Source organism: Martes martes, assembly GCF_963455335.1.
Source record: "Martes martes genome assembly, chromosome: 10".
Classification (NCBI taxonomy): Eukaryota; Metazoa; Chordata; class Mammalia; order Carnivora; family Mustelidae; genus Martes; species Martes martes.
The window spans coordinates 58092027-58112049 of record NC_137898.1 but is presented as its reverse complement, the minus strand read 5'-3'; the positions used below and the strand labels follow the sequence as shown (position 1 = coordinate 58112049).

The 20023-nt window shown below is 50.6% G+C and overlaps 3 protein-coding genes across 22 annotated transcripts in view; 1 reads left to right on the top strand and 2 right to left on the bottom strand.

Annotated features, from left to right (window-relative positions):
• NUMA1 (nuclear mitotic apparatus protein 1) overlaps positions 1 to 2523 on the top strand; it is a 74757-nt gene extending 72234 nt beyond the window's left edge. For 5 of the 6 annotated variants that reach the window (XM_080815984.1, XM_080815983.1, XM_080815987.1 and 2 more), the window contains 5 exons: positions 182 to 318; positions 658 to 834; positions 994 to 1110; positions 1203 to 1424; positions 1781 to 2520. In XM_080815984.1, the coding sequence (XP_080672110.1) occupies positions 182 to 318; positions 658 to 834; positions 994 to 1110; positions 1203 to 1424; positions 1781 to 1792 (665 nt within the window). In that variant the 3' untranslated portion in view covers positions 1793 to 2520. Of the gene's footprint in view, positions 1 to 181; positions 319 to 657; positions 835 to 993; positions 1111 to 1202; positions 1425 to 1780 lie in introns of all 6 variants that reach the window. The other variant, XM_080815985.1, reaches the window with a different exon arrangement.
• Positions 2524 to 2747: 224 nt separating this feature from the next.
• Positions 2748 to 8017, bottom strand: IL18BP (interleukin 18 binding protein). Of its 5 annotated transcripts, XM_080816027.1 has the most exons (9): positions 7242 to 7480; positions 6862 to 6981; positions 5859 to 6069; positions 5183 to 5225; positions 4764 to 4854; positions 4226 to 4417; positions 3457 to 3577; positions 3226 to 3373; positions 2748 to 3015 (listed from the first exon to the last, which is right to left on the bottom strand). In XM_080816027.1, the coding sequence occupies exons 5-9, from the start codon at positions 4783 to 4785 to the stop codon at positions 2932 to 2934; spliced, it is 567 nt and encodes a 188-aa protein (XP_080672153.1). In that variant the 5' UTR covers positions 4786 to 4854; positions 5183 to 5225; positions 5859 to 6069; positions 6862 to 6981; positions 7242 to 7480; the 3' UTR covers positions 2748 to 2931. The 5 variants fall into 5 exon arrangements, with proteins under 5 accessions (XP_080672153.1, XP_080672152.1, XP_080672151.1 ...); XM_080816026.1 differs by having other exon boundaries at positions 6862 to 8017; XM_080816025.1 differs by having other exon boundaries at positions 5859 to 6981.
• Positions 7064 to 20023, bottom strand: part of RNF121 (ring finger protein 121) — an 82590-nt gene continuing 69630 nt past the window's right edge. For 7 of the 11 annotated variants that reach the window (XM_080816002.1, XM_080816008.1, XM_080816001.1 and 4 more), the window contains 3 exons: positions 10751 to 10884; positions 10022 to 10123; positions 7064 to 8426 (listed from right to left, as the gene is read on the bottom strand). In XM_080816002.1, coding sequence (XP_080672128.1) covers positions 8306 to 8426; positions 10022 to 10123; positions 10751 to 10884 — 357 coding nt within the window. In that variant the 3' untranslated portion in view covers positions 7064 to 8305. The remainder of the gene's footprint in view (positions 8427 to 10021; positions 10124 to 10750; positions 10885 to 20023) is intronic. The other 4 variants (XM_080816005.1, XM_080816010.1, XM_080816006.1 and 1 more) reach the window with 1 other exon arrangement.

Sequence of the window (20023 nt, the reverse complement as noted above, 5' to 3'; positions counted from 1 at the left end):
CTGCAGCCCTGAGCACAACAGGACTCTGAGGCCCTAAGCCTCAAGTCCACGGGACAGGGGGACAGAAGTGGTGGACACAAAGGTTAGCAAGATGCCAGGACCAAAGGGTGACCCCCTCCTGCTCCCCTCACTCTTCCTGGCCCTCCAGCCCCACCTGCTCCTGTCTCCTGGCCCTCCACAGGAAGGAACAGCTTCTACATGGGCACTTGCCAGGATGAGCCCGAGCAGCTGGACGACTGGAACCGCATCGCAGAGTTGCAGCAGCGCAACCGGGTGTGCCCCCCTCACTTGAAGACCTGCTACCCCCTGGAGTCTAGGGTGAGCTCAGGCCCCAGGCCAGCTCCCCTCCTCCTCCCTTGGCACGCCACCCCAGTACTACTCACTGACCCTAGTGCCCTGGGTCTCTGGCCTGCTGCGGAGGGTGACCTTATGCTTCCATGGACTAGCTGGCATAGCGGTGAACTCCCTGTGGGCAGGCCTGAGTGTGTGGAGGTCTGCTCTGCCACCTCCTGTGGCCATCCTGCAGGGCAAGAGTAGAGGAAGACAACGGCAAGGAGGCCTTCCACCACAGAAGGCCTGAGCTGCCCTGCACACCAGGCCAGTGAGGAGTTCTGGGGCAGTTCTGCCCCCCTTGACCACTCCTTCCACCCCATGCAGCCTTCCCTGAGCCTGGCTACCATCACAGATGAGGAGATGAAAACTGGTGACCCCCGGGAGACCCTGCGCCGAGCCAGCATGCAGCCAGCCCAGATAGCTGAGGGCACGGGCATCACCACCCGGCAGCAGCGCAAACGGGTCTCCTCAGAGCCCCATCAGGGTCCTGGTACCCCAGAGGTAGGCAACCCTGGCTACTTTTTGTTCTGTCTAGCAGCTTGCCCAGTCTAGCCCAGCTCCCCAAATTTGAAAAGTGGACTAAAGGGGAGCCTTCGCTGTCCAAGGGCTTGATGCAGAGATACATGTCTGGCTTTGGATGTCAACTTCTCTTCCCCATAGTCTAAGAAGGCCACCAGCTGTTTCCCACGCCCCATGACTCCCCGGGACCGACATGAAGGGCGCAAACAGAGCACTACGGAGGTCCAGAAGAAAGCCGCTGCTCCGGCTGTTAAACAGGTTAGTACAGGGGGCTGGAGGGAGCCCTTGGGGAGGCCTCGGTGGCAGAGTGTGAGTGCAGCCCAGTTTGACAGCCCCTCCCTCCCCAACAGGCTGACCGACGCCAGTCCATGGCTTTCAGCATCCTTAACACACCCAAGAAGCTCGGGAACAGCCTGCTGCGGAGGGGAGCTTCAAAGAAAGCTCTGTCCAAGGCCTCCCCCAACACCCGCAGTGGGACCCGCCGCTCTCCGCGCATCGCTACCACCGCGGCCAGTGCTGCCACTGCCGCTGCCCTCGCTGCCGCCACCGCCACCCCTCGGGCCAAGGGCAAGGTGGAAGCACTGACAGGGAAGGGGGGGGGTGGACTCTTAGGAAAGTGGGTGGAAGTGGGGCAATCCCCCAGGCCACCCTTCTGGAGGCTTCCATGACAGGGCTTAGCTAGGCTGCGGGAGGTGGATGCAAAGTGTGGGTGCCCCCTGCCTTGGTTACCTGCTGGTGGAGGAGAGGAGACTCGGGGCTGCTTGGGCATAGCTGGCAACTGAGAACCTGAAGGTAGAGGTGTCGGGTCACTCCCAAGAAAGGGATCCTAGTCAGGGGGCTTCGGGAGCTGTGAGAGGCCTCCTTGAGCCATCTGGTACAGGCTGGCATCACATGTCTCCAGCCATGTGACTATGTTTCTCTCTTCCAGGCAAAGCACTAAAGGGCCAGGACCAGTGAGAGGCCCCACCTGTGTCCTCAATGCCAACCTCGCCTGGTCCTTCTCCTTCTACTGTCCCTTTCAGTGCCTTCTCTCAGCTCCCAGGCCAGCAGTGGCCAGACCCCTAGAGACAGTGATGCCTGCCCACACCCTGGCCTGGTACCTGGATCTTCACTGGAGCCTTCGCTAGGTGAACAGATGTGTCCTCAGAGTTGGCCCCGGAGGCCTGGAGAGTCTGGGTCTTCTCTCTACCTTGCCTCCTCATGTTTTCTTAGAGTGAAGTCACTTCTCCATCACAAACAGACTTGAGGCTGGTTTTGAGTGGCTGGGCCTGAGGGCCAAGTCAGTCCTCTCCAGCCTCTGGATCCAGAAGGGACCATTGGAGGAGCAGGCCCTGGTCCCTGCTGCTCTTGGTGGCTGGGCCTATTAGGGCCCTACGCTTTTTAAGTCCAGGACTGGGCACTGACCTAGTGGGTGCACCCAGAGGTGCTCCCATCCACCCAAGGGCTCGGATGCCCAGAAGATCTTCTTTTCCAGAACAGATGGGCCCCACGCCTGGGTGCGGCAGCAGAGGTGGGGGGCTAGGGGCAGCCTTCAGCTGCAGCTCATCCCCCACCTTCCCCAGACTTAACACTGGGGTGGGATTTGGAGTGATGGGAAGGTTTTTAAGGGCCAGAGATGGATCTTTTCTAAATGTTATTACTTGTAAATAAAGTCTATTTTTCTCCCTTAAGTAAGTGCTGAGCAGTCTTGATCTGTGCAGGGAAAGTTCGGCTCTTTAGAACACATCTTTGTCCCTGCCAAGTTTTCCCTGCTACATACCTTCTCTCCAATCCTTTCTCCTGGCCTTGTCTTTACATTCTGAGTTAACAGTCCCTCTCTTCCCACACTCCCTCTTGGGATGAGCCAAGTTCTGTAAGTGGAAGGACGGCTTAAATGACAGAGCAGATGTCATACCTCCAGTGAAAAACCATTTATGCACGCCCACTGTGGGCCCTGCCGGGTGTGACAAGGATGCAGCTGTGGATCACAAGCAGCATTTAGCCCATCCCTTCCCTGTGACAGTCTGTTAGAGGGAGGCCTGAGCTGCAAGAGCATGTAGACCCCAGGGAAGAGGCGACGACTCATCCAGGCTTGGGAATTCACCTGTCGCGATGTCGAGGCAGAGGTGACCTGCTGGAGGGTGGGGCTTCTTGAGTAGAAGGCAGGCCGGTCTTCAGCCCAGCCTGGGGAAGTGAAGGTAGACAAGGATCAGGCCCAAGGGTGGGGGACATCTCTTGATCACCTTCCTCTAGGCCATGCCTCCCCTGCCCGAGTCCTAAGTTCCACTTGGGGAACGGTGGATAGTAGCGGGAGGCCACTCTGGGCCGAGCCCACCCTTTGCTCCCCAAACTGCTCCTCCTGTCAGTGGAAACCTTCCCTCTCAGGTTTCTCACCCAGAGCTGGGCCAGGATGACATGACGCTGGGCGGTCTGGTCAGGATCAGCAAAAACACAAGAGAAGTTGGTGTTGAGCAGGGTGGGACTCAGCTCCTCTAGCACCAAGGCCCGCCACAGCTGGGTACGTGCACCCTGGTACTCCCTGCTGCAGCAGAGGGCGGAAGGCCATGAGAGAGGACCACAAGAAGCCCCCTCCCCTCCTGCTGGCCTCACTGCTGCGCCCCTCACCTGGTACTGCCCTCTCGCAGCCGACCTGGGAGGTGCTCGATGAAGGAGCCATTGCCCATCCAATAGAGGATGCTGAAGGTGGAGCGGCTGCAGGCGGTACAGGACAAGGTCAGCGTTCCATCTAGGGGACACGTGTGGCTGTTAGCTCTTCCACAGGGCACACCCTCCCCTCTGTCATACTGCCCTGCCTCCCAGGCCCCACAATTCAGGAACCTGGAGTGCTGCTGTGAATACACCCAGGTGGGAAAGTCTGCTAATGGGGAAGCGTGGTTGTCTACAGGGAGGCTCAGGGCGGAACAAGAGGAAATCTGGGGACGGGTCCTTGGTTCAGGTGAGCACTCCCTCTGAGCCTGTTTCTTCAGGATGACCTTTTCTAGTGCTCGGCTCTGGTGACTCTAGGAGCCCTGGCCAAGGAGGCAGCGGCAGGAGGCCACTGCTGCTCTGGGGTGGCCAGAGACCAAGGGGGCTGGGGGGAGGGAGCAGGGAGCAGGCTGGGCCCTGGGGCATACTGCAGTCAAGGCTCCAGGAGTCCTCTGACAATCCTTATGGTGGAATTCTCTCCATCCCACTGGATAAGGAGCACCTTGGGAGCTGGACGGGAGGGAACGTGCTGAATGCTCTGGCAAGCTGGCCTAGCTGGTGGGGCTACATGGCAGAAAGTTGGGGTAGGGTGCAGCTCAGGAGTCAACCCCACCCTTGGACCCTCTATGCCCACAACCCACCCCAGACCACTGTGTTCTTTTGGGCTCCCATCAAAATTGCTCCTTACTCAGTGGGATTTCCACTTCCGGCCAGGTCACCTCCAATGCTGGGCACCGCTTAGCTCTTGGGAGCCAGGAGGGGCAGGGGTCCTTTGTGACCCCAGCTGAGGCAGTGGCAGTGGCCCGAGGTACAGGTGTGGCTCCAACCAGGTGACAGATCATGTGGGCACACAAAAGCAGGACCGGCAAAGGGCTGCGATCTAAGGGCAGGACAGTCACAGAGGTCAACCGTTGTCTGACTGCCAGGCATGGTCGATATCCTGGCCAGATGCAACTCTAGCCCAGAGATTCCTGGGCTCGGCCCAGGGCATTGGAGGAGCAGAAGGGGTCCTGAGGCCCTACCCACATCATGGCCCTTTTCTAATGGAGGGCAGGGAGATGCTGGACTGCAGCCAGAACCACAGCACCAGACAGGCTGAAAGCCGTAACACAACAGCAGAATGGCGTTCCCCACCCCTCCCCGGGGGTAAGGCTCAGGGCCACCCGCAGCACTCCCTTCTGTTCTCAGACCTCATCCTGCCCACCCAGGCCAGCCCCGGGTCCTACCTGGTGTCCAGTTCCGTCCCATGGTCTTGATGGATGTGTCAGGAGCTGGCGTGCCTGGTTCTATTTATCTGTAACAACTTCCTCTCTGGGGCTGGTGGGGGAGGAGAACGTCAATCAACTACTTCTCTCAATTTCTCAGTGGCTCGATCCTAGCCATTTCCATGGGCCTGCCCTTCCTGGGGGTTCCACAGCCCTCCCTTGGTCTGAACTCTAACGGGCTGCCAGGTACTGCTGTTTATTTATGGCAGGCATCCAGCACAGGCTGGGGCTCTTTCAGCACTTGGCAACAAAGCTGAAGACCATCCAGTGACAGTCCTCCCCACACCAGCTCTTAGTACCATTAACATTATGCTGAGTGTGCCCTAACCCCTTTGTTATAGGGATGGAGAAACAGAACCACACAGGGGCCAGGGACTTACCCTGTCGCAGAGAGAAGCAAAGCCGTCTTCTCTGGAGCTGGTTCTGGGAAGGGCATGATTAGTGAAATCCTTCTGGGAAAGCATTGTCCCCTCTCCCCTCTATTTCACTTTCGCTTGTCAGCAAGCACTGAGTTACTAACAGAGGTTACACAAGCGTGACCCCAGCCTGTACACTGCACCTCTTCTGGAGCAGAAACTCATGCTGGCTGGGAATCTTCCTGCTAACTCCCAGGTTCCTCTACTCTCCCGATTATATCAGACTGGGTCTTTAATGCCTGCTCAGCGTCACCCTCCCAGGGGCACAGATGGGATGAACCTCATGAAAGAGTCTCTCCCAGGTGGATTCTTCCATCCCAGCCCAGGGTCAGGGCTTCGGCGTCTACCTTTGCTCTTCAGAACCATGTGTCTATGTGAGCAGGCTTCACGTTTTTTCTTTCACATTCACACCGCTATTCAAGTGGTCAACTCTTCTAGGCACTGGGGACCCTAAGTTGGATCACTTTGACCACTTTCAGTCTCAATGTCACACCAACCTGTCATTCTGGTCATTCTCAGGCTCCCTACTCCCTCCAACCACCGACCTCCCACCCCACAAAGCCTTCTCTCTTCTCTCATCCCAGCCTCTTGGTCAGAACTACAGGTCTGGGTCCACTAGGAAGACTAGGTTTCTCCCTACCTGGCTCTCGAGAAGCCCCGAACAGCCCTCTTCTTCAGAATCCCTGCTTCTTGAAGCTCTACTCAGTCCAGCTGTGTCCAGCCCCGCTTGGGCCATGCCGCAGGAACTGTGCCGATAGCACTCTTTGGCCTTGTGTGCAGGAACCTCTCAGAGCCAGGCTGAGGCCTTGGAACACAAGCTGGAGTGCTGGCCCTAAAAGAAGGGGAGGGCACTTCCCGGGGAAGAGGAGGAGCAAGCAGCCTAGCGCCAGCTCCAGCAACAACAGAGCTATAGAAATGCACAGTCTGTTGGCTGATGGGACAAGCAGAGCTGGGGCTGTGGCAGGGTCAGGACTGCCTAGGGTGGGGTGTGTGAGGCAGCGGGGATGCCAAGCTGGAGGAGGCACTCATGATTGGGGTCGTGCTCGTGTCTGTGGAGGCAGAGAGGACTAGGACTGGTGACCCAGGCCACACACAGATCAAGCACGAAGGGTAAGACCCAAGTGTCCGAGGTTTGTGGTCTCTGTGATCAGGGGCCTGGGATGCCAGGGACAGAGCCAGGGAAGCCAGGAGATGGAACTAGGTTTGGAGGATGCATCATAAAACTCCTCCCTGGGAGCGCCAGTATCTCCAGCTGTTAGGCTAGGAGGCAAGGCTGCTTGGGGCTTCCAAGACAGTCTTTTGGGGATGAGATTGGGGGATGGGACGGAGAGGAGACTGGACTCAGAGCAGAACCAAGACAAGAGTTGGGCTGTTGGGAGGACATGGGACTCAGACTTGCTGAAGTATGAAAAGAGAGCCTTGGACAGCCTGGTCTTGGCTTCTCACATGAGCCTGACACATAGGGGGACAAGAGTGAAAGGACGATCCCTGCACCCTTCAACTGGTCCCCATTCCACTCTGAGGACGGGCCCACTGACACGAGCAGTGGGGGACCATGCAAAGCCACAGCTGGGTGAAAGAAGCCGAAGCTGAGGGTGGCCCATGAAAAGGGGTGTTGGTAGCAGGCAGGGCACTGACCTCACCTCAGGTGGTAAGGAGAGAGTCACCCAGTGATGCTCCGGGCCCTTCTGTCACAGGACAGGAGTCTGGCATCCCACCATTCCCATGGATAAGGGGTGGGGCCAACCACCCCTAGAATCCAGCTTTCAAATGGAAACAGCAAAAGGCAGCAAAGGCAAGGCACTCCCGGGGACCCCAGGGAAGAATAAAGCAAGATGGATGTTCAGCTTTCCAACCCAGCTCATGGAGCTTTATTCAGAATGGAGTGACAAGATCCTGCTTAGCTCTTGCTGCGCTTGAAGGCAGGCCCCGCTGGGCCACATCCCCTAGGAACCCAGTGCTGAAGGCCCATATTTGCCCTCCCACTTCCTTCAAAACTCCTAGGGCCAGAGCTGGGGCCTACCTGGAACCTTTTTAGAGCCCACACTTGCCTGGGCCTTGCCCTCTTCTCTTCATACCCACCACCACTCCTGTGGCCAGGCCCAGGCAGGACCCATGAACGTGGAAGTTGATAGAGGGATATTCCCTGGGCTGGGAATCCCCTGGCAGCTTCAAGGGAACACTGTCTGACGATAGGGAGAAGTCCTATCTGTCTCAGTTCTACTGCCGCACACGAACAGACGCACATGCACACCCTCACACAGGCTTTCCGGGAAGGAAGTGACGTGGCAGAGTGGCCTTGTGCGCGTGTCACCACTTCCAGGCTGAAGGGTCAGATTGCACAAGAGGCCTTCAATCACTGCTGCCAACAGTAGTTCCCATGGCCCAACTACACACAGACTCTGTTCTTCGCTGGGGGCATGTTACCCAAACTGCTGCTGCTTTGGGTTTCCCCCAAACAAATCCTCAGTAAACTGTGAGATCCCAGGACATCCCTCCCTGCAAGTCAGGACTAGGCTCCACCTGCATCAACCAGTCTATGGGTCCTGGACAAGGGAAGACAGAGTTGACACGACACCGACTGAGGGGCCCAGAAAGGGAGGAAGGAAGACACCTCACCCCCCCATCAGTGTGTATCTGTGGTACCAGGCAGAGCCCATGGACTCTCCCACACTGAGTGAACCAGGCTGGCGCCCCACAGAGGGAAGGAAGGGCAGGGGGCAGGGGTGGGGCGGCTGAGGCTTTCAGCCAGAGATGAGAAGGCTCTTTTAAATCAAAAATGTGGCTCTGCCCCTGCCCTGCTCAAACAAGGAAGGCAAGGCCTGGAAGAGTTGAGGGCAATTCCTATGTTCCACAATAAAAAAGGTTTTTAAATATATTCATCAAAATAGTTTTCTTTTAAAAAGCCCCCACTGCTGACAGCCCCACTGGCTGGCTCTCCACCATCTCCCTCCCCAGCCCGGGCACAGCCAGAGGGGTACTGAGTGGCCCAAGTGCCCCTTTTGAGTCTTTCCCACCCAGGTCGTCTTGGAGGGCAGGGAGGAGAGTGCCCTGAGGTCCATAGCAGACGGATGCTCTTCTTCCTGACTATTCCAGGCCCAGGATATAGTTGATGCCTTGTACCAGGCCAATGATGACAGGCTGCCAGGCTACCAAATATCGAAGCCAATCCAGCAGTTGCCCGTACATGACGTGAGGCCTCTCCCAGCTGTCAGTGCGTTAAAGAGGCTATGTGTCAGAGCTGCTGAGGCTGGGCTCGGGGTTGGGTGAGAGGTTCTGCCTATATTCTCATCTGCTCCACAGAAATCAGCCTGCCTACAAAGAGAGGAAGCCCCCACCAGCCTCTCCATGTTAGAAGGAAGTGCTGAACCCAGAGACTGGGGGAAGGAGGTGAGAAGGGAAGGGTGGAGAAGTGAAACTAAGCTCTCGAAGACCAGCATGTGTAGAGAGCCTCCATAACACCTTCTTAAAGATGGGCCTGTTGGTGTGAGAGCACACAGTCTGAGACTGCTGTAAATTCATCTGTGCCAACGGCTGCAGGGACGTGGGCAGTGGGATAAGGTAACCTCAAGGGTTCTTGTAATGTCCCAAATGGTAGGTTTTGTAGGTCAAGGAAGGGGCCGAGTCTAGGGGCCAAAGGCAGAAGGGAACAGGGAACAAGAAGCTTGTCACAGGTATAACCCCTGGCAGAGGCTCTAAGGAATCCCCATGCACCACCAAACACCAGGCCCTACTGAGGCTGAGCAGCCCCAGAGAGGAATTCCCTTCCTTTCACTTTTGAACTAAATTGCTGGGCAAGACAGGGAGTCTGGGAATCCAGCTCTGGGGAAAGCACAGATTAAACCTCATGACACTGTGGGGGAACCTTTCCAAAAGCATCAGAAAGAGCAGCCTGGCCCAGTCTCTGGGAACTGTGGGGAAGACCCAAGCCTCAGCCTCACCATGGGGTTACTTAACTGTTCTTGAACTAGACCCTAGAAGAACCAAGCAAGGAACCTTAAGGGGACAGGCCAGAGCCTCTGGTTTGGGGGCTGTGGGAATGTGCTGGGAACACAGTGGCCCCTGCACAGCCTAGCTAGTGTCCATGGGATAGGGAACCCTGCCACTCAGGGCAGGTGGGAGAGGGCAGGGAGAGAGCTGGGCCGTGGGATCCCAAGGGTAGTGAAGGGGGGACCAGAGCAGTGGCTGGGCAACTTCCAACAGACAGGTGATGAGGAGCAAGAGGAAGGTGAGGGAGGGCAGAATAGGGAGGGCCGGCAGGGTACAGAGGAGTAGCTCAGAGGAGCAGTGGTCCCGTGTTGAAAGGGGACAGAACAGGGAGTCCCTCAGCCAGCCTTGTACCCTGCGGGCTCTGTGCAGGCACACGGCCGGTCTCCAGCCCCACAGGTCACAGGTGAGGCACCACTCATTGGTTATGTGACCTTGAGTAGGTTTTCAACCTCTAAATCATTTCATTTTTAAAATGGAGGATAATATTACTGATGTCATCAAGTCGCTAGAGAATGAAATGAGATAATATGGGCAGAGCACTTAACCCAGTGCCAGACACAGAGGAAGCAAACAGTAAATGGGCTGCTACTGCTACCAATTTACCCTTGAGGGATCTAGAACTATGATGAGAATCTGAGCTGTTAAGTCCTACCTTTCCCACCCCCAACTTCCCTCCATCACAAACCAAATAGAACAGTGGGTATGTACCAGGATAGAGGGTGGAGGCAGGAGGAAGGGCCCCGGGAGGACCCAAATGCAGAGTGACGGTGGCCAGGACTTTCTTCCCATTGCCCATTCCCAAACAAAGGATACGGGTTGCTGAACATCCTCTTGAGGTCTACCTTCTCTTTGCAGTAGGGACACGTCTGCTTCTTTCCCACGATGCACCAGCCACGGATGCAGAACTCGTGGAATCTGAGCACCACTGGTCAAGGGAAATGGTGGGCAGCCGGGATGGCACTCGAGCCCCATGCTCGTGGTCAAGGCACCCAAGCACTAGCTCTGGAAAAAAGTTCAAATCCTGCCTTCCCCTCTTTTTAGCTGTATAATCTTGGGCACATCCCTTCTCTCTGACCCTGCTTCCTCACATGTGAAGTGAGGATAACGATTTCCATCTTACAGGGTGTTTATGGGGGAAAAGGGAGATAATACATGGCACAGAACGGGAGCTGAGCAAGCACAGGATACATACTGGAAATGTTATTCAGGAGGACTGGATTCTGACACCGAGGGAAGCAGCTAGAGGATGCTCCAACCTCGGGGGAGCGAGTGCAGCTTCGGGCTCCTTTCTGATTCAGCCAGGCTATAAACTGTTTACGTAAGCATGGCTCCCAGGTGTGGCAAAGAGGGAAGGAGACCAGAGTTTCCACTCTTGGGTGTCAGCTTCCCTGGCAGAGAACATCGCCCAAATGTCTGGCCTCTAGTGACTCTCCCGCACTGAAAGGTCTAGAGAGTATGCCAGGGTCATGGCTGCCCCCTCCCCTTGACCGGAATGTGCATGTGGCAGGAGAGATGAGGCCCGAGGGGCTCCAGGCAGGATACACGTGATTGCAAGACAGCCTATATGTGTTCTCGATGATGCCCTCTTCACTGACATCCACAAAGATCTGCTGCCCACACACGGCACACACACTGTCCGAGAGGTGTTTGGTAGGCATGCCCGACTCGCTGTAGAACTGAGAGAGAACAGGAGGAAAAGACAGGAAAGGTGTGAGAATCAGCCCAAGTAGAATGATACCACAGAGGCCTATGTCTTCTGAAGAGGAGGCAAAGATGGAGGGGGAGGCCCCACACCCATAGAACATCTTTTTTTTTTTTTTTTAAAGATTTTATTTATTTATTTGTCAGAGAGAGAGTACACACAAGTAGGCAGAGAGGCAGGCAGAGGCAGCGAGAGAAGCAGGCTCCCTGCTGAGCAAGGAGCCCGATGTGGGACTCGATCCCAGGACCCTGGGATCATGACCTGAGCCGAAGGCAGCAGCTTAACCAACTGAGCCACCCAGGCGTCCCTAGAACATCTTTTATAAGCCAAATCAACCTCATCTTTGCTGGCTGGATGGGGAGAAAGGGACAGACCACAGATGGGTTGGGAAGTCAGATCTAACAGAACCTGAGCCCTGGGCTGGTCAGCATCAGGGACAAGGAGATCGGGAGGTAGAAGGACTCAGGGCCGGTGGTCAGGAGCTATGTCAGATAAGCCACTCTGTGGCCAGACTATGCTTTCAATGGAGACGGACAACATCTCTTCTCTAAGATTCAAAACAGTCAGATATCTGGTGCAATGTGGGTTGGGGACAAGGGCATTCCCAAACACTTATGGCAGCAGCAAAAGAGGTTCAATCCTTTTGGATAGCATCTGGCATGACGTCTCAAACTGCCATGCCCTCTAACTGTTCATTAATGTCACTTCAAGTAGCTAAAGTAAAAATATCAAAAAAGCCTCATATACACAGATATTCATTTAAGCACTATTTATAATTAAAGAAGTAAAGAGTTAAGCAACTCCCCCAAAAAGTTAAACAGAATTACCATATGACACAGCAAGTCCATCCTTACATATATTCCCCCAACTCATGACAACAAAGACTAAACACACACTTGTAAGCCAATACTCGCAGGAGCATTATTCACAATATCCGAAAGGTGGAAACAACCCCAGTGTCCATTAAAAGGTAAGGAGATAAAACAAAACGTGGTATATCCACACAACGGAATATTATTCAGTCATAAAAATCATGAAGCTCTGATACACACTACAATGCATGAACCTTGGAAACAGTAGGCTAAGTGAAATGTCCAACACCAAAGGACAAATATTATATGATTCCATTTGATATGATAAAATACCTAGAATAGACAAATTCATAGAGACAAGGAGTAGGTTAGAGGTGGCCAGGGGCTGGAGGAAGGGAATGGGAGTTACTGTTTCATGGGCACAGAGCTTCTGCTTGGGGTGATGAAAAATCTTAGAAATAGTGATCAGAGTTGCACAACATTGTGAATGCAACTAATGCACTGAACTGTACATTTAAAAAATGGCTAAGGGGGGCACCTGGGTGGGTCAGTGGGTTCAAGCCTCTGCCCCCGGAGGTTATCATCCGAGGGTCCTGGGATTGAGCCCCGAGTTGGGCTCCCTGCTCAGCGGGGAGCCTGCTTCCCCCACTCTCTCTCTCTGCCTGCCTCTCTGCCTACTTGTGATCTCTGTCTGTCAAATAAATAAATAAAATCTTTAAAAAAAAAATGGCTAGGGGTGCCTGGGTGGCTCCATTGTTAAGTGTCTGCCTTCGGCTCAGGTCGTGATCCCAGGGTCCTGGGATTAAGCCCCATGTCAGGCTTCCTGCTGAGCCCTCGCCAACTCCCCCTGCTTGTGTTCCTTCTCTTGCTGTCTCTCTCTGTCAAATAAATAAATAAAACCTTTAAAAAATGGTTAAAAGGGTGAATTTTAAGTTATATAATAGAAAAACCCATAAAATAATAAAAACAAGCAAAGAAATGGAAATAACCATGCATGATCCAGAAAAGGAGAATGCCCAAATAAATTTGGTACACACTCAAGGAACTTAACAGGCAGCGAGGCAACTGAAGCTGGAGATGTAACAGCAAGTGTCAAAAAGTAGGGTACAAAGCTGGAGGCACAACATGACTGGTACCATATGTAAAGATAAGCCCAAATCTATACAAACAGAAAAAGATCAGAAGGAAATAGATCAGAATGTTCACACCAGGGATGTTTTGGTAGTAGGTTCATAGGTGATGTTTTTCTTTTGCCTACTTTTCTGCACTCAAATTTTCTTTAATGAATATATATTACTTTTAGATTAAAAATTATTTATTACCAGTTCATTACAACAAATAACCAATTCCATGCTCCAAAAAGAAATACCAAGTTTTGCACAATTTCCTTGTGGTTTATTGTTACATAACTATGCAGCATTTTCCCCCTATCCCAAGGAGAAAAGACTTGAAATTTATTTGTTGACATTTTCTAAGACCTGTTTTTTTCTTTCCTTTGCCTTAAAAACTGCGGTTAAAAACACATAATATAGAATATACATCTTAACTACTTCTAAATGTATTGTTCATTAGTGCTTAGTATATTCATACTGTTGTGCAACTGATCTCCAGAATTTTTAAACATTCCGTAAGACTCTATAATGGATTGTGAAAAAGCTTTCTGCATTTGTTATTACAATCTCATCTGGACCTGTCAGGTAGATTTACTGCGTCTAGCCTTTTTCTATTTCCTTAAACTTGAGTTTGCTCTCTTTTTTCTTCTGTTTCCAAACACCTGTCTTTTTAAAAGCCAAAACCCTGAGGTTGGGTGAGAATGGACAGGGCACTCAGGTGCTGGGACAGGGAGTATGAGAGGGTGACACTAGCTGCCTGCCACTTCCACTCAACATGGAGGCTTTGCTTACTCCAAGGTGCCCTTCTGAGGAACAGCCTCTCAGTCATCAGAACTGCTGCTGGATCCCAAGAGTCCTCAAGGGTGGGAGGCAGAGATGCCACAGTGCCCCAAAAATCCATTACAGAGCTTCCTGCCTTCACACACACCTTACTCTCTTGTAAACCCATCTGAAGCAACTCAAGGTGAGCTTGAGTGGTTACCACGGAACACCAGAGCAGCCCTAATGCTGGGCGAAACAAAGCCCAGAAGAGGAAAGAGGTAAGAGGGGACGTGAACCCAGACCCTCTGGGACTCCTACCCAAATTCTATTCAAAGTGTCCTATAACATCTGCTGAATGTTAGCTGTAGAACAATCAGCTACTTAGCTCACTAAGAGCCAGTTAACTTGAATGGTTCTGATTTATTTACTGAGAGTAAAAAAGGCAGTGGAAAAGGATAAGCTAAAGTCAGGGGGCAGGGCCAAACCTGTGGGAGTCCATTAACTGCAACTCTCAAAAGCCAGAATCTCGGGAATGTTAGTACTCGGGGGAGGGCTCTGAGAAACACTTCCCCAGGGCTTGACAGGTGTATGGCTCTGAAAGGTGTTCCGGCTTAGAATTTCCAGGCATTATCAACTAAACGGAGAGACAAGAGACCAAGAAGGTCTAGGTCCAGCTCGGCACTGAATCCTGGTACAATCATGTAGCACAGAAACATGGCCACTCGCTCTGGTCCACAGCACTGGCAACAAAAGAAATAGGAATGTTCTGACTCAGGAGATGAGTTAGAGCTCTGAGGAAAAGCTTAACCTCAAATCACCCTAGAGTTCTCCCCCCAGGACACAGAGGCAAAGGATGCATGATCAAAGGAACTTGGATGAGGGTGAAGACAGAAGAAGGGATGTCCAGGAAAGGTTAGGCTCCTAGTTTCTGGAGATCTCCCCGCGAAGCTAATGTGCCAAGAGGCAGGCACAGTCAAATCTCACAGTGTTTCAACAAAGCCATCAGGTAAGCTGTCAAACCAGGAAAGCCCAGCACCCCCAGGGCTCATAGAAATCACACACGAGGAGACCATCAGGAGGCACTGGGGCTAAGCTGCATAAGATACAGTGAGTTTAACCTCAAGTTTAACCTCAGTTTTACCTCAAGAGCAGGATCCCTTCACAGACTTAGCTCAAGGGGGACCTATGGTTTATCAGGATCAGACAGACCTAACTGCAGTCTTCTGTCACTTATTATCTTGATGAACCTGAGTAAGCCACCCAAACTCTTCCTTCCACCAAAATATACTGGGCACCTACTAAAGTACCAGGCACAGGACTAGGTCCTTGGGATATAATGCTGGAAAAGCAGAGACCCTTCTCTCCTTGTGGAACCTACAACTACAAGAGAATGACATTAAAAAAATAAATATTTAGAGAAAATAAGAACTATTTATTAAAAAGGCTAAATTAAGAATTATTTCAAAGACAGTAAAGGGCTAAGAAAGGGGTTCCTAACTAAGCCTACGTCACATGAGGAGGCTTCTTTGAGGGAGTGACATTTGAGGGTGTGAGGTAAAGGGCAGTGGGAGTTAGCGAGAAGAAGAAAGGCAGAAGAGGGAAGAGGCCCTGAGGCAGAAAGGAACCTGGTGTGCTTGAGAAACTGAAAGGAACCTTAGCTAAGGAACAATGACAATTCAAAAGCAGGAGATGCTGGAGACCTGGGCCAGGGTGATGGTCTGGACTAATTAATGGCAGTAGAAATATAGAGAAGTGGACAGACTGGTAATGCTAAATAAACAGCTGAAGACTAAATAAAGTTCTGGTGCTGAGAAAAGTTCTGGATTAGAGGTCTAGACAGTTGTAGAAAAGGAAAAGGGGAATGCCTAGGTGAAGTGTAGAGAAGATGCCTTAGGTCTGCACTCAGAGGAACAATAACATTCAAGGGGAGGACGAATTAGCAGAAGAGACAGAAGGAAAAGCAGGACAGGGAAGCATCACAAAAGCCAATGATGACTGCTGAGGTCAGAATTAGTGATACAGTCACTAGTGACTTGAGTAAAAGCCATTTCAGAAGAAGGGTTTGAGCTGAGCCAGATTAGAATAGGCTAAGGAGTATGCAGAAAGTGATCAAAAGGGGACAGGAGCTTTCTCTAAGTTTAGCTGTGAAGGACAGGAAATGGGTCAGTTGCTAGAGGAGGAAGTGGGTCAAAGAAAGGTTGATGTTTTTGAAAAAGAATACTTAAAAGGCAAAGAGCCCAACAGAGAGGGAGAAGTTGGAAGTCACGGATAAGAAAGGAAGTTCAATAGCATAATGGGTCCTGGGGAAGAGGCTAGGGAATCCACGGTGCAGGCAGGGCTAGCTTGCGATGGAAGAAAGGATATTTTCTCCACTGTAACTGAAGGGAAGGAGAGATCGGTACAAATATGTGAGTAGAAAACCCCAGCACAGGAGCGTGCACGTAGCAGGAGATTAGAAAGTACACAGGAGTTGCATTCCACACCACATCACAGAATGTGTGAGCCAGGAAAGCCCTGGGAACGCCTCCAGCTGGCCCCCCTCTCTTGGCTGGTGAGGACACAGGAGGAGGAGGAGGAGGAGTGGGAGAAGGAGGTCAGAGAGGTGATCAGTTCAAGCAGATGATTTCAGAAATAACCTGTTGAAAAAGGGAATAAAATACTATTTCTCAGGGTTACAGTAGATGAGATTCCATGTCACAGAGTGGTCTGAGATGACTTCTGACAACAGATGGCATCTGAGAGAGAACTGGCATCTGCTCGTGATTTAGGATTTGTCTATTCTGTGTGTTGCGTATGATGAAGATACAAAGAAATCCTACAGAGTCTCTGTGCTCCAGGTGATTATAGATATAAAATATGTAGCTTTCTAGTATAGCAGTACTGTAAAGAAGGTATACTTGATAAATGTTAGCTACCATCGTCATCCTCTAGTAAGTACTATGGGCCAGACTACTCTGTAGAGTACTTTTCCTCATGCCTTTGTTCCTTACACACTTCATGTCTGGTAGTAATATTACAGCTGAGAAAACAAGATTGGAGAGGTAAAGTAAATTGCTCGTGAGTACACAGCTAATTAAAAGTAGGTTAGAATTTGAAACCAGGTTCATTTGACTCTAACCCCCTAACTCTTCCCACCACTTCAGAAGAGATGAATGGGCAGCTAGTCCTGTCCTAATGTTATCGGGGGCACAGAACTTACTTAGAAGAAAGAAAAGTGTGAGGCAGGACACATGGCCCAATGGAGCAGAAACAGTGTGTCACTATCCTGTCTGCCCAACTGCCCTCTCTGAGGGGAGGGCCCCAGAAAACAGGCTTATTTTGCAATCCTGTCTTCCACCCCCATTCCAACATGACTTTTGGGTGTAAATGGAAACTATAATGACTGGCTGTCATAAGCTTATGACCTCACAGTGACCAGCTGGAAAAAAACAAACACCATCCAAGGTTCCCTTGACTCAAGAAGAGTTACTTTAGTTCATATTACAATTTCTCCATGTGAGGCAAAACAGCTGTCATATAGAATAAACAGAGTAGTGTAGAATAATGAAGAGGAATTGAGAATATATGTTAATACAATTGTAAGCCTCATCATTTCATTTCATTTCAGGAACGCTGAAATTAATTAACCACAGATCTTAGTAGGTCAAACCACTCTTGGAGGGGGACCAAGAGATGAATCAGACCTACTTCCCCACCTAGTAGGTGGAACAGCTCCAAAATCAACTATAACTCTCTGGGATCGGAGCTATCATCACAGATCGTACAAAATACTATGAAAAATACCTGGGACTAAAAATGTGGCATATACACACAATGGGATTCTTTTTTTCTAGCAGGCTACATGCACGCACACACACAGACACACATGCACAAAGAGATGATTTATTCAGCAGCCCCTCCTTTTTAAAGTATTCTCCATGCCCAGAGAGGAGCCTAACACGGAGCTTGGACTCATGACCCCGAGATCAAGACCCAAGCCAAGATCAAGAGTCAGACATTTAACTGACTGAGCCATCAAGGCGCTCCTATTTATAGCCCTTTTAAATTGAGCTATACAATGGAATATTATTCAGTCTGAAAAAAGAAGGAAATTCTGACACCTGCTACAACATCGGTGGACCTTGGAGACATTATGCTGAGTGAGATAAGCAGGTCATGAGGGACACATATTGTATGAGTCCATTCGCATGAGGTACCTAGAGAGGTCAAATTTAAAGAGGCAGAAAACAGAATGGTTGTTTCCAGGGGTTGGGGGGGCAAGGGATTGTGGAGTTATTATTTAAGGGGTACAAAGCTTCAATTTGCAAAATGAAGAGTTCTATGGATGGATGTGGTGATGGTTGCAGAACACTGTAAATGTATTTAATGCCACTGAAACAGACATAAAAATGGTTAAGATGGTAAATTTTATACGTAGTTTACCACAATTAAAAAAAAAAATGACTAGGGCTGCTACAAGGAAGTGAGCAGTGGTGGAGCTAGTAAAAAGCTACATTGGTCACACCCAGCACATTGTGAAAGGTTGCTAAGTAAGTATTGCTTGAATAAATGAAAGAATGAGTTGGCTAACAAATGCGTGGAAGGCTGGAGTGTCTTGGCTCCCTCAAACTACCGTCCCCAAACCACTGATCAGGTTCTGGATTCAAGGCCAGGGACGTTCTTGAAATTCAGGTTGCCGTGGCTCAGGGACCCAGGTGTTCCTAGGCAGACCACAGTGCACTTGACCAAAGACTAGGGCAGTCTAGGAGAGTCCTGGAATTCTCAGGTTAGAAAGAACTGTAAAGGCAGTACAGTGTATCCTTTTATCCCAAGTTGGAGTCCCTCCCCCCACATTCCCGCCTAGCCTAACCTAACCTGTGGGCATCGTGAGCCCCCGCAGAACAGCTGCCACTAAATCTCTGCACCATTTGCTGTGGGAAAGAAAGAATTAATGAATTCCTGTTGACCCATCCAGCACTGTCACAAGCCATCCCAGTGTTCTCACAGCCTGCTTCCTGCCCCAGAAATGGGGGCCTGGGGAAACAGCAAACTGTCAGAGTGGGGATCAGCAAGGTCGTATTCTGATGGACAGGAGCTGGATAGAGCGGCTCCTATGAAAGAGATACCCATTTTCAATGTCAATTATCTAGGGAAGAGGTGGATCTTTGTAGAGACACCATGATTCAGAAGACTGGCCTGAGTTAAAGGCCTATTTTATTTTTTTAATCAGAACACAGGCTCTAGGTCTAGACATCTGGAAGATAGTGACTGTCTAGATATGGCTTCCAGGTGATGCATGCTAAGATGGCACCTGCTACACAGAGGTAGGCTGAGAGTTGGATGGTGTAGGGTCTGAAAGCCTGGGAAAGCAGGTACCCTGCTGTGTCAGATTAACTTCATTCAAGTATTCATGTCTATTTACCTTTAATAAAGTTCAATGTGATTGCTTGATCCTTGTGTTCTTGTGCTACTAAGAGGTATAGAGAGGTATGTGGATTCATCTTTGGGTCAGACTATAATAGAAAAAGCATCAGGTGTTGGAGGTTAACTACTGAGACCTCACAGAAGGAACGACAATATGAGGGGTCAAGAGCTGGTGTCTGAGGCACTCTCGACCCTAATAAGAAATTCTCTCAGCAGCTCTCTTGAGGATACTGAAATTTATCATTATTAGGGAATTATCATAATAAGGACTATCATTTGTAATCAATGGAACACCCAATAATCCTTCCCAAGAGCATGGAAAGAAGTCCAGCTCAAATCCCATTTTTGGGAAGCCAATGTAATGATTCCATCTTCTACAGGAGAAGCTAACTAGGGGACTGATTCTGAGCTCAGTTCCATTTGGACTGAAGAGGGTTCTGTACATTGGTTATTATTGATCTGACTAAGGGGATTAAGGCTACACTTAAATTGGCAGCTGATAATAACTTCGAGATAAAAGTGGCAACACCCTGGGAATATCAGAGAATTGGCCCTTAAAAACAGAATGAGAAGAAAAAGAAATCACAAGAGGGTAAAGGGCAGGATACTGGCAAGAGTCATTTTGAAACGCTGAGTGTGCTAAAGAAGCAGACTTCAGGAAAAGTTGTTGTTGAAAGTGAAGATAATAATTAGGAAGTCGAGTATCTGGAAATCTCTTCTGGGCAGTGAAATGGTTAAAGGAAAAGCTGAAGTCTATACCAACAGATAATAGACCATGAAATGTGCCAAAAACACAAGACAGTTGTTCAAACAGTAATCTAATGACCCAGTACACTTTGTTTTCCTTTTAATCCATTACAGAAGAAATAAAAATAGTCCCATGACACTGGGAAACTAAGTCCTAGGTCTAAAACTGTACTTGATGAAAGCATCAAAGGCAATGGTTGAGGATTCTGTTTAACCTGGATTGCCCAAAGCCTACCAGTCCATGGCACAAATGAGACCGCCTAGCACTGATGTAAAA

Excerpts from the sequence above, each read along its gene's own strand:
- IL18BP (XM_080816026.1), bottom strand. The coding sequence starts at position 4,785 with ATGGGACGGAACTGGACACCAG. Across the intron at positions 3,374-3,456 it reads CTGCGAGAGGGCAGTACCAG|CAGGGAGTACCAGGGTGCAC; the intron begins GTGAGGGGCGCA and ends CCTCTGCTGCAG. Across the intron at positions 3,016-3,225 it reads TCATCCTGGCCCAGCTCTGG|GCTGGGCTGAAGACCGGCCT; the intron begins GTGAGAAACCTG and ends TCACTTCCCCAG.